Source organism: Manis pentadactyla, chromosome 3, assembly GCF_030020395.1.
Source record: "Manis pentadactyla isolate mManPen7 chromosome 3, mManPen7.hap1, whole genome shotgun sequence".
Taxonomy (NCBI): domain Eukaryota; kingdom Metazoa; phylum Chordata; class Mammalia; order Pholidota; family Manidae; genus Manis; species Manis pentadactyla.
The window spans coordinates 187,893,437-187,907,047 of record NC_080021.1 but is presented as its reverse complement, the minus strand read 5'-3'; the positions used below and the strand labels follow the sequence as shown (position 1 = coordinate 187,907,047).

The window sequence follows — 13,611 nt, the reverse complement described above, 5'->3', positions numbered from 1 at the left end:
TTTAACCCTTAGAGTGTTTGCTGTTAACTTTGCATATTCAGTATGTATTCAGTTGTATTACTGTCACAAAAATAAATTACAAATACATCATATTTAATATCAAACATATCCCTCAGTCCAGAGGAGAATGCAATATACTATATAAGAGCATAAACCATGGTACAGATCCTTTGTTTAACAATCTTTCTGCCTCTCAGTTTCCTCAACTAAATGTGCCTAGTACAGAGAAGATTTGTGTTGGTGGTCATTTTCATTAATAAAATGAGTGTTGTTAATGCCCATGGTGGGCATGTATGTAGTCTGTGGGTTTGGCAAATTTATCCCACTAAAAAATGGTGAAATTCAATAGGAAGGATAACATTAGGGATCTGCCTCCCAGAAGGCATTCATCCACAAACCATCCCCTAGGACTCACTCATCTCCCTAGATTCTATCCCGCCACTGGAGTGCACACTATGCAAGGAGTCAGTATACTTGGATGGTGCCTAAGGTAGTGCTACTACCCTCATATGAGTGCCCTCTTCATTTCTTTGGATTTCACGAGAGGCTGCAGTTTCCACAAATGGCCATGTGAGAATGACTGGAAGCGTGCCTGAGAAAGGCAGGCAGCACCACACTAAGGGAAGCTAAATGGTCACTGGGCATTTGCCTATGGATTTTTTTGTATGGGTGAGGAGCAATTAGCTTGCTGTACCCATTCTTAACTCTTCAGTTGCTATATAATGCTCTGGGAGGTCTCAGAACATGCTGAAGCATGAGCAGGGCACTCAGTGGGCTTGGGCAGTAACTAACTATCAACCACTATAGACATATAATATTTTAACAACTGGTACAGCTGTACCAATGTGTACTATCTGAGTATCAGGCCTGAATGCAGCATTCTACACATGCTCTTTAGAGCAAGATTTTAAGTGTTTATATCTTATGTATCCTTATGTTTATGTCTGCCTGATGAACTGAGGTACACTATGATGTGTACTAAAGTCTTCCCCATGATGATATATTGGTCTGTTTTCTCCTTGAAGTTATCAATTTTTTATTTATACATTTTAAATCTAAAAGACTCATTCAAGTTCACAACTGTTGTATGTTTCAGGTGAATTGAGCTTTTATCTTCTGAAATGACCTATCTAGTAATTTTTCTGCCTTAGCCTATTTTGTATATTAATACAGCTTACCAGATTTCTTTTGTTTAGAATGTGTTTGCCATCTTGTTCTCTATCCTTTTGAACATTCAGTACTTCCATATTTATTATATGTAATTAGTAATATCTGGATATATTTTCAGCTATTTGTTGTGCTTTTTATTTATTATACCTCTTCTTTCCCTTTCTTCTCTTGGAATTTTTTTTCTCATTCCATATTTTTTCCTCTACTAATCTGGAAATTTATTTTTTCTTGTCTTTTGATGGTTACCCTGAAAATTTTAGTATGCCTACATTAAAACCTAAAGTTAATATATAATAAAGGAATTTAGGACATCCCTTCATAATTGATATGCTATTGTTGTCTTCTCTTCTAGTTCCATCTTTGTTAATCTCAAAAGACAAAATTAGATGCAGTTTTACATACATACTTTCTACTTTGTTCATCATTCATTCTAGCTTCTTAAACCTTCCAGTTGAAAACACTTTCTTCTCTCTGATCTTGGAATTCCATTATGGAAGGCCTTTGGCAAACTCACTGAGTTTTGTTTGTGTGAATATATTATTCACCTTTGTTCTTAGCAAGAACAAATAATCTGTGTTTGGTATAGTCATCTAGACTAGCAGTTTCCCCACCCCCATCATACTAAAAATAATCACTGCTGTCCTCTAATTTACACTATTCTGATGATTAATTGGCTATCACTCTCAGAGTCACTCCTGTGAAGGTCTTTCTCTAGCATTTAAGATTTTATATTTGTTGTCCTGCAGTCTAGGGAGGAGTCCTGCTTGGGGTGTATTGAGCTTCTTAAAATCATGGCTTGGACTCCACCCCAAAACTACTAGAACTGATATCGGAATACAGCAAAGTTGAAGGATACAAAATCAACACACAGAAATCTGTGGCTTTCCTATATACTAACAATGAACCAACAGAAAGAGAAATCAGGAAAACAACTCCATTCACAATTGCATCCAAAAAAATAAAATACCTAGGAATAAACCTAACCAAAGAAGTGAAAGACTTATACTCTGAAACCTACAAGTCACTCTTAAGAGAAATTAAAGGGGACACTAACAGATGGAAACTCATCCCATGCTCGTGGCTAGGAAGAATTAATATCGTCAAAATGGCCATCCTGCCCAAAGCAATATACAGATTTGATGCAATCCCTATGAAACTACCAGCAACATTCTTCAATGAACTGGAACAAATAATTCAAAAATTCATATGGAAACACCAAAGACCCCGAATAGCCAAAGCAATCCTGAGAAAGAAGAATAAAGTAGGGGGGATCTCACTCCCCAACTTCAAGCTCTACTATAAAGCCATAGTAATCAAGACAATTTGGTACTGGCACAAGAGCAGAGCCACAGACCAATGGAACAGACTAGAGAATCCAGACATTAACCCAGACATATATGGTCAATTAATATTTGATAAAGGAGCCATGGACATATAATGGCGAAATGACAGTCTCTTCAACAGGTGGTGCTGGCAAAACTGGACAGCTACATGTAGGAGAATGAAACTGGACCATTGTCTAACCCCATATACAAAAGTAAACTCAAAATGGATCAAAGACCTGAATGTAAGCCATGAAACCATTAAACTCTTGGAAGAAAACATAGGCGAAAACCTCTTAGACATAAACATGAGTGACCTCTTCTTGAACATATCTCCCCGGGCAAGGAAAACAACAGCAAAAATGAGTAAGTGGGACTATATTAAGCTGAAAAGCTTCTGTACAGCAAAAGACACCATCAATAGAACAAGAAGGATCCCTACAGTATGGGAGAATATATTTGAAAATGACACATCCGATAAAGGCTTGACGTCCAGAATATATAAGGAGCTCACACACCTCAACAAACAAAAAACAAATAACCCAATTAAAAAATGGGCAGAGGAACTGAACAGACAGTTCTAGAAATACAGATGGCCAACAGACACATGAAAAGATGCTCCACATCGCTAATTATCAGAGAAATGCAAATTAAAACTACAATGAGGTATCACCTCACACCAGTAAGGATGGCTGCCATCCAAAAGACAAACAACAACAAATGTTGGCGAGGCTGTGGAGAAAGGGGAACCCTCCTACACTGCTGGTGGGAATGTAAACTAGTTCAACCATTGTGGAAAGCAGTATGGAGGTATATCAAAATGCTCAAAACAGACTTACCATTTGACCCAGGAATTGCACTCCTAGGAATTTACCCTAAGAACGCAGCAATCAAGTTTGAGAAAGACAGATGCACCCCTATGTTTATTGCAGCACTATTTACAATAGCCAAGAATTGGAAGCAACCTAAATGTCCATCAATAGATGAATGGATAAAGAAGATGTGGTACATATACACAATGGAATACTACTCAGCCATAAGAAAAGGGCAAATCCAATCATTTGCAGCAACATGGATGGAGCTGGAGGGTATTATGCTCAGTGAAACAAGCCAAGCGGAGAAAGAGAAATACCAAATGATTTCACTTATCTGTGGAATATAAGAACAAAGGAAAAACTGAAGGAACAAAACAGCACCAGAATCACAGAACTCAAGAATGGACTAACAGGTACCAAAGGGAAAGGGACTGGGGAGGATGGGTGGGTAGGGAGGGATAAGGGGGGGAGAAGTAGGGGGGTATTAAGATTAGCATCCATAGCGGGGTGGGAGAAAGGGGAGGGCTGTACAACACAGAGAAGACAAGTAGTGATTCTACAACAGGTTGCTACGCTGATGGACAGTGACTGTAAAGGAGTATATAGGGGGGACCTGGTATAGGGGAGAGCCTAGTAAACAAAGTATTCGTAAGTATTCGTCATGTAAGTGTAGATTAATGATTAAAAAAAAAAAATGCAGTTCCTATGTGGTGACCTCTAATGAGTTCTACACAATAATATAAAGGACATATAAAAGTGTAGGCAAAGGGTCTGTTTGTGTTTATACAGAGGATCAAAGCCTAATTTGGCTACCCCGAAAATGAACTAAGAAACGATATGAAAGAGAACTTCCAACATCAGCACTCTCGGGAAGACTCATGCCAGAAGATGATCATCAAAAAACCCCAACAAAGATCCACGCACTGCTACAGCTGTAGATGCACTCATCCCACCAGCTCCTGGACTTGCCATGGGAATGAAGGAGATATCTAAGCTGGCCTGTGCATACAGTAAAACAACAAATTTGACTGGATCTATACTGTTGGAACTCAACCAAGAATTAGGAGAAGTGCAAATTGTAGCGCTCCAAAATCTTACAACTACAGACTATTTACTGTTAAAAGAACATATGGGATGTGAACAGTGCCCAGGAATGGGTTGTTTTAATTTGTCTGATTTTTCTCAAACTATTCAAATTCAGTTAGATAATAACCATCATATCATTGATAAGTTTTCACAAATGCCTAGGGTGCCTAACTGGTTTTCTTGGTTTCACTGGAGATGGCTGGTAATTACAGGTATGCTTTGGTTATGTAACTATACTCCTATTATGTTAATGTGTGTGCGCAATTTAAGTAGTAGCTTAAAATCTATACATGCTGAAGTTACTCTACAAGAAGATATGTCAAAGAAATAATCAATCTTCCCATGTTTTCTCCCGCCTGCTACTTCTATAGCTTTTCTTCTTCCTTCCTAATTACAACGAATTCTTAAATAGAATTCGTGCCTCATATCAAATTTACCGAGTATCATAACTCCTCCAAGTGGTAAAGATACCTCAAGACAAATGCTGGGCATAGAAGCCACAGGGCATAAATATGCAAAGAAATAAAAAGCTAACCATTTCAAACAATAAGGCTTCTCTCTCACTTACCAACTTAACATTTCCCTGTGTGGCCCCGGAAGATGACTGGTTAGCCAGAGACGGGTAAGATTCCTCAAGGGAGGAACAACCTAAGACAGGCACAGTCGCTGGGGGGTCATCAGGTGAGAAATTGGGGATCAACAGAGGTGAGGCTTAGAACCTCACCCCCCCTGTTCTGAGAGAAATCTTCTGCATATGTGGATGTTTTATTGCCCTTGTCTAGCTTGGATTAACACATAGTCTACAGGCACACACCTGATCATATACATTTGCTCTCTTACAACACTAAACTATGTTTTCTACCTTTATGTTGTATCTACCTACCACTTCAGCATCTTATTAAAAATAATAAAGAGAGAAATGTGGTATCCACATATAAATCAAGTATAAAAATCAAATGTGTATTCATATTTGAACTGACTGTTTATAGTTCATAATGCATGAGCAAAACCAAAAGTTTCTGTGATGACTGCCCTTGTACTGTTCACCATGTAACTTATTCACTATGTAAGAATTTGTTCTCCATGTAAGAACTTGTTCGTTATGCTTCAGAAGATTGGAGACTGACGAAAATTAGGCTTGGGGTGGATTAATGATTGTGCATTGAGCATTGACTCCCCTATACAGAATTTTATTGTTGTTAACAACCATTTGATCAATAAAAATGAGAGATGCCCTAACAACAACAACCAAGAAAAAGTACACACTTCCAATTGTAAAATAAATAAGCAACCGGGATGTAATGTATAGCATAAGGAATATAGTCAAAATATTGTAACAACTTGGTATGGTGATAGCTGGTACTTAGAATTATCATGTATATAAATGTTGAATCACTGTGTTGTACACCTGAAACTAATGTAATGTAATACTGTGTGTCAACTACCCTTCAATAAAAAATAATTATCTAAAAAAAAAAAAAAAAAAAAAAGAATGGACTAACAGGTACCAAAGGGAAAGGGACTAGGGAGGATGGGTGGGTAGGGAGGGATAAGGGGGGGAGAAGTAGGGGGGTATTAAGATTAACATACATGGGGGGGTAGGAGAACAGGGAGGGCTGTACAACACAGAGAAGGCAAGTAGTGATTCTACAACATTTTGCTATGCTGATGGACAGTGACTGTAAAGGGGTTTATAGGGGAGACCTGGTATAGGGGAGAGCCTAGTAAACATAATATTCGTCATGTAAGTGTAGATTAGTGATACCAAAAACAAAGCAAAAAAAAAAAAAAAAAGGGCAGTTCCTGTGTGGTAACCTCCAACGAGTTCTACACAAGGGTATAAAGGGCATAGAAAAGTGTAGGCAAAGGGTCTGTTTGTGTTTATACAGAGGATCAAAGCCTAATTGGGCTACCCCGAAAATGAACTAAGATACGATATGAAAAAGAACTTCCAACATCTGCACTCTCTGGAAGACTCATGCCAGAAGATGATCATCAAAAAACCCCAACAAAGATCCACGCACTGCTACAGCTGTAGATGCACTCATCCCACCAGTTCCTGGACTTGCCATGGGAATGAGGAAGGAGATATCTAAGCTGGCCTGTGCATACAGTAAAACAACAAATTTGACTGGATCTATACTGTTGGAACTCAACCAAGAATTTGGAGAAGTGCAAATTGTAGCGCTCCAAACTCTTACAACTACAGACTATTTACTGTTAAAAGAACATATGGCATGTGAACAGTCCCCAGGAATGGGTTGTTTTAATTTGTCTGATTTCTCTCAGACTGTTCAAGTTCAGTTGGACAATATCCACCATATCATAGATAAGTTTTCACAAATGCCTAAGGTGCCTTAGTGGTTTTCTTGGTTTCACTGGAGATGGCTGGTAATTACAGATATGCTTTGGTTATGTAACTATACTCCTATTATGTTAATGTGTGTGCGCAATTTAAGTAGTAGCTTAAAACCTATATATGCTGAAGTTACTCTACAAGAAGATATGTCAAAGAAATAATCAATCTTCCCATGTTTTCTTCCGTCTGCTACTTCTATAGCTTTTCTTCTTCCTTCCTAATTACAACCCTTAAATAGAATTCGTGCCTCATATCAAATTTACCGAGTATCATAACTCCTCCAAGTGGTAAAGATACCTCAAGACAAATGCTGGGCATAGAAGCCACAGGGCATAAATATGCAAAGAAGTAAAAAGCTAACCTTTTCAAACAATAAGGCTTCCCTCTCACTTACCAACTTCACATTTCCCTGTATGGCCCAGGAAGATGACTGGTTAGCCAGAGACGGGTAAGATTCCTCAAGGGAGGAACAACCTAAGACAGGCACAGTCGCAGGGGGGCCATCAGGTGAGAAATTGGGGATCAACAGAGGTGAGGCTTAGAACCTCACCCCCCCTGTTCTGAGAGAAATCTTCTGCATACGTGGATGTTTTATTGCCCTGGTCTAGCTTGGATTAACACATAGTCTACAGGCACACACCTGATCATCTACATTTGCTCTATTACAACACTAAACTATGTTTTCTACCTTTATCTTGTATCTACCTACCACTTCAGCATTTTATTAAAAATAATAATAATAAAGAGAGAAATGTGGTATCCACATATAAATCAAGTATAAAAACCAAATGAGTATTCATATTTGAACTGACTGTTTATAGTTCATAATGCATGAGCAAAACCGAAAGTTTCTGTGATGACTCCCCTTGTACTGTTCACTATGTAACTTATTCATTATGTAAGAATTTGTTCTACATGTAAGAACTTGTTTGTTATGCCTCAGAAGATTGGAGACTGACGAAAATTAGGCTTGGGGTGGATTAATGATTGTGCATTGAGCATTGACTCCCTTATACAGAATTTTATTGTCGTTAACAACCATTTGATCAATAAATATGAGAGATGCCCTCACAAAAAAAAAAAAAAAAAAAAAAAAAAAGGACAGACTTCCAATGGTAAAATAAATAAGTAACCGGGATGTAATGTGTAGCATAAGGAATATAGTCAAGATATTGTAACAGCTTGGTAGGGTGATAGCTGGAACCTAGAATTATGTATATAAATGTTTTATCACTGTGTTGTACACTTGAAACTAATGTAATGTAATACTGTGCGTCAACTACCCTTCAATAAAAAATAATTATTAAAAAAAAAAAAAAATCATGGCTTGGTGTCTTTCCTCAATTCTGGAAAGTTCTCAGCTATTACCTCTTCTAATAGTTTTGTTGCCCCATTATCTATCTCATTTTCTTCAGAAACTGACCAAATATATGGTATGCTCTTTCTACGTTCCACATCAGTAAAACTCCTTCATATTTTCAATCTTTCTTGTCTGTATTTTGGATAATTTCTTCACTTCTGTTTTCCAATACACTAGTTCTTTCTACAGCAGTGCCTCCTGTGTTTACTCACAGAGGACGGCTTGAGAAAGTCCCACCTATTACTATCAAATCTATTAAAATTACCAAATTTCCTTTTTCAAAATGTCATCTTACGAGGCGATAGACTTATTTTGACAATGTTGCAATTGCTTGATTTTTTTGGAATTCTTTAGAAATTAATATCCTTTCTTCTTTAATGCCAAATTCTTTCTAGTCTGGTCTTTATTAAGTTCATGACTTTAATTCTTCTCCTCTGTGTCACCTTTCCCTTTGTGTACTAAGTCTTTGTAAGTGACAGTGGTTATGGTACCCAGTAAACTGAGGATATGAGAAATTACCTCATTTAATACAGATATGTCATTTTTCTATAAAATTACTTTAAGTCCTGTAAAAATTTGGGGCATACTAATAGATGTCTTAAGGACACTAAAACATTAAAATATTTAACTTTTTCCACTCTCGCCTTGACATAGATGAAGAATGGCAATGTGCAATGTTGGCAAGGGTATGGGGAGAAAAGGCACTTTCCCAGTGTCTGACAGGAATGAGAACTGGCACAATCATCATAAACAGCAATTAATAATAGGTATCCCAAGTCTTCATCACCTTTGACTCACTTTAGGGATTTAGCCTAAGGACATAAATTTAAAAATTTTGTTTATACATGTTTCATTTAAACTAATGAAAAATTTTAAGTAACATTTTAGAAATATATTAACACAGATAATTCACAAGATATTGTATGAAAAAAAGGCTACAAAACAGTATGATTCCAAGTTCATACTAAAATAAACATACAAAAAAATTTCCTTGGAACTTAATCTCTGGGATCATAAGTGATGTTTAGCTTCTTTTTTGGCCATTTATTGTCTAGGGTTTTCTACAGTGAGTGTGTATGTTAATTCTGTAAACACTACTGGATTATTTTAAGTGCCAAGGTACCTAACCACCTTTTATAAAAATGTTTCTATGGGAAAATGTAGTCCAGATTCAAATAAGAACTATCAGTAATATATTCCTCATTCTAACAGCAATGGGAAGGGGAATTCCTTCTTCATAACTCATTCAACCCCTCTCACCTTCTACCTAAAATGCCACCTCCAACGAGAAGAAACAACTACTTCTGAAGACTGACAGAATATGTAAGGAGAGGTATGGAGGAGAGGAGCTGGGATATGGAGGAGAGAGGAACTGAATGTTAATGAGGAACAGACTCCTGGTATTTGGGGAGGAGCTTTAGGAGTAGGGTTTGGTTAGGGGAAGGAGTGGGGAGAGAAGGTTTTATGAATACACTTCAGCGAAATAGTTTCTCCTCCCACCAATTCTCCCTTTATTTAGATGCATATTCACTGTTACAAGTTCCACCCAACTATTGTGAGGGGAAACTCTAGAGATCCAAGCATCCAGTGTGAAACATTTACATCAGTGAAATGAAAGAGGGTGTACCTGCTCCCAGAGATTCCAGATCCTGTTGCATTTCTCCTTCCATAGCATATTTTAGGTCTTTAGCAAAGTTTTTGCTTTGTTAAGCTATCATCTTTCAGCTTCTCTAACATAATGTACTGTCCCTCCAAACACAGGTCCTTTGACATACCAATTCCTTCATCTGAAATAATTCTATCCCCTCCCCAATCCTGTCTTGACTAATTCATCTTCTACTCATTTTTCTGATCTTGGTTAAGGATCACTTCCTCAGGGAAATCTCAAACGCCTTAGTCTATAATGGGTTCCTTCAAGCCTTTATCTCAATTTTTAAATACACATTATAAATTATTTAGTATGGTTATTAATATCTGACTAAACCAATAGGTCCCAAGCTCAGTGAAAGCAGTGCCATGAGCTGGTTTTGCTCACAACTGCAACCTTTGTACCTGGAACATAGCAGGTGCTCAACTAGTATTTGCTGAATAAATGATGAACTGAGCAAATGACTGGAATCCAGAGGTCGGGTGAGTTATAGTATGTTGTATCATGGTGCGGCTGTGGGTAAATGTCTTCCTTTGATTGCTATTGAACTTGTGCGTGTACTCGACAAAGTTTTAAAATATATATTATTTTGAAAATTCCCCATAGCCCAAAGTAAACCAAGGCCAAACATGGAATATTTTAATCAGCCAGGAAAACGGCTGGATACCCTTAACAGAAGCATGTAGTCTAGCCTGGGAACTTCATAAATGCTCCATAAGACACCTCAATGCAGTGTCTTAGTGTCTTACAGAAGCAAAGGAACACACACTTTTCTCTCAGCGTAAGTCAGGCACGGGGTACAGGTAACCTGCAGGCTCCCTATCCTTGACACAAGTTTAGGTGAGAAAAACGCAAGCCTAGGGTGACAGGGAAGAATGGGTATTCAAAATGTATTTACTGAGCATCTACTGTGTACCAGAAAAGTCTAGTTTTGCACTGGCCCTGAAAGACCTGCCTTGTGACTTTAGGCATTTCTCCTTCGCAGGAACATCTGCGCCTCCAAGGTGAGCAAATGAATCTCGCGCCTGCCTACCTCAAAGGGCCGGGGTGGGCCTGCAACAGCCACAGAGCGCTTCGGCAAGTGACAGGGGTTATGAAGGCCAGCAAACGTCGACCCAGGCCGAGCAAGCGAGCTCTGGGCAGCAGCCCACGAGCAGCAGAGCCAGGCGGAGGTGGGTACCCGCCCTCCGAGGGGCCGCGCTTACCCGTCGGGCGAGTACTCGAGGTTGAAGACTGCACCGTGGGTGCGGGTGCTGAGGTACACCGAGTCCGCGGGATGGATGGAACCGTAGAGGTTTGTCATGGTGCGGAAATTGTCCCGCGCCGGGTCCACGCACAGCCCGCGGCCCAGGCTGCGCGCTCTCAGCCACCCGAAGAGCCGGGCGCCGGGGCCGCCCAGGCTGGCGCAGAAGCCGTGCTGGCCCCGGCTTCCGACCCTGCAGTCTGGCCCGGGTCGCCGGCGCGGCGGGGAGGGCGGCGACAACTTTCCCTGGGCTGCAGCAGCTGAGGACTCCAGAGCCTCGGCGCACGCGGCCGGGGGCAGCGAAGGGGCGCCGGGGCAGCGCGGGCTCCAGGAGGGCGACGGGGGAGGGACTGCGTCAGCCCCGGGCGGTGGCGGCGCGGGCGGGGAAGGGAGCGGCCCGATGACTGCCGCCCGCCCTCCGTTGGGTGCCGGCTCCTCAGCCCCGGCTCCGGCCGCCTCGTCCCCTTCGGGACTACGAGGCCCGAAGGGAAACATGACCGATGCACCCGCCCCCCGACTCCCGCCCGCTGCCCCGCCGGCCGACACCTCAGCGCTCCCGCTCCAGCCGCCACTTCCGGCGTGCGGCGGCCTAACCCCGCCGGCTGGGAAACTCGCGTCACCCCTTGGCCACCATCTGCCCGGGACTACGAAAGCGGGGACACCGCCCGACCGCGGGTGCCGCGGCTTTTCCTCCCGGATCTTTGCACTAAGATGAGCGAAGGAAAGAAATTAACGATATTATGTGCAGGGTATACAAAGTAAGTGGCATGGAACACTGCTTACTCAGCGTGGGACAGGTTAACTCATGCATTAAAAAGCCCTAGTCTGTTCAGTGCCTGGAAAATGGGGCCTATTGGTGTCCCGTATATGTGCCCAACTCCCTGCTACTTCCTGGTAGGTCAAGACTTTATCGAGACCGGAGACTTCCTCTCTAAAGGAAGAGCATATATCCAGCCAAGAGTCACTGAGCGGGGCTGAAGACCTGAGTTAAATCAACCTTACAAGCAATAAAACCCAGGGTCAATCCTGCTTACATCTGCTAGGCAGGGAGGGCATGGAAGGCATGACGGGTTGACAAGGACTGACGTGTTTCTTGGGGAGGGAAGGAGAATCTTCAATTAAAAGAAAGTTTGAGGTAGGAGGAAAGGTAGATAAAAGAACTGGTAACTCTTCTAGGCCTTGATCGTGAGCTGTGCTGCAGAAAGCATACATGTAATTAATGACTGAGGGTAAATCTGGAGGAAGGGAATGAGATTCAGAGGGCTGAACGAACATTCAGCAGATTCTCCCACCAATTAAGTTAATCCTTCCACCAATTCAGCTATCCTGTCAATGAGCTGAATCGAAGAAGGGTGAGAAGCAAGCACCCTGAGTTCAGAGAAGATCAAGGCAGCCATTCCTCTGGAGATATTCCTTATTTTGCTCCCACAGAGCAGAAGGGGCAGGGGTCTTTTTTTTTTTTTGTATATGTATTTGTATTTTATTTATTTGTTTTCTTTTTTATTAAGGTATGATTGATACACACTCTTATGAAGGTTTCACATGAAAAAACAATGTGGTTACTACATTTACCCATATTATCAAGTCCCCACCCATACCCCAATGCAGTCACTGACCATCAGTGCAGCAAGATGCCACAGATCCACTATGTGCCTTCTCTGTAATACACTGTTCTCCCCGTGATCGCCCACACCATGTGTACTAAACATAATACCCCTCAATCCTCTTCTCCCTCCCTCCCCACCCGCCCTCCCACACCCCTCCCCTTTGGTAACCTCTAGTTCATTCTTGGAGTCTCTGAGTCGGCTGCTATTTTGTTCCTTCAGTTTTGCTTCATTGTTACATTCCACAAATGAGGGAAATCATTTGGCATTTGTATTTCTCCACCTGGCTTATTTCACTGAGCATAATGTCCTCCAGCTCCATCCATATTGTTGCAAATGGTAGGATTTGTTTCTTTCTTATGGCCGAATAGTATTCCATTGTGTATATGTGCCACATCTTCTTTATCCATTCATCTACTGATGGACACTTAGGTTGCTTCCATATCTTGGCTATTGTAAAAAAGTGCTGTGATAAACATAGGGGTGCGTATGTCTTTTTGCATCTGAGTAAATTCCAAGGAGTGGGATTCTGAGGTCAAATGGTATTACTATTTTTAGTTTATTGAGGAACCTCCATATTGCTTTCCACAATGGTTGAAATAGCTTACATTCCCACCAGCAGTGTAGGAGGGTTCCCCTTTCTCCACATCCTCACCAGCATTTGTTGTTCTTAGTCTTTTTGATTCTGGCCATCCTAACTGGTGTGAGGTGATAACTCACTGTGGGTTTAATTTGCATTTCTCTGATGATTAGTGATGTGGAGCATCTTTTCATGTGTCTGTTGGCCATCTGAATTTCTTCTTTGGAGGACTGTCTCTTCATATCCTCTGGCCATTTGTTAATCGGGTTATTTTCTTTTTGTTTGTTGAGGTGTATGAGTTCTTTATATATTTTGGATGTTGGCATTTACAAATATATTCTCCCATACTGTAGGATGCTTTTTTGTTCTGTTGATGGTGTCCTTTGCAATACAGAAACTTTTTAGTTTGATGTAGTCCCATGAG

At 40.8% G+C, this 13,611-nt stretch overlaps 1 protein-coding gene across 1 annotated transcript in view; it reads right to left on the bottom strand.

Annotated features, from left to right (window-relative positions):
* The window catches only part of DCAF10 (DDB1 and CUL4 associated factor 10), a 71,845-nt gene extending 60,239 nt beyond the window's left edge, over positions 1–11,606 (bottom strand). Inside the window, exon 1 of the mRNA XM_036888395.2 lies at positions 10,966–11,606. Within this exon, the coding sequence (XP_036744290.2) occupies positions 10,966–11,498 (533 nt within the window). The 5' untranslated portion in view covers positions 11,499–11,606. The remainder of the gene's footprint in view (positions 1–10,965) is intronic.
* Between the last annotated feature and the right edge of the window lie 2,005 nt (positions 11,607–13,611).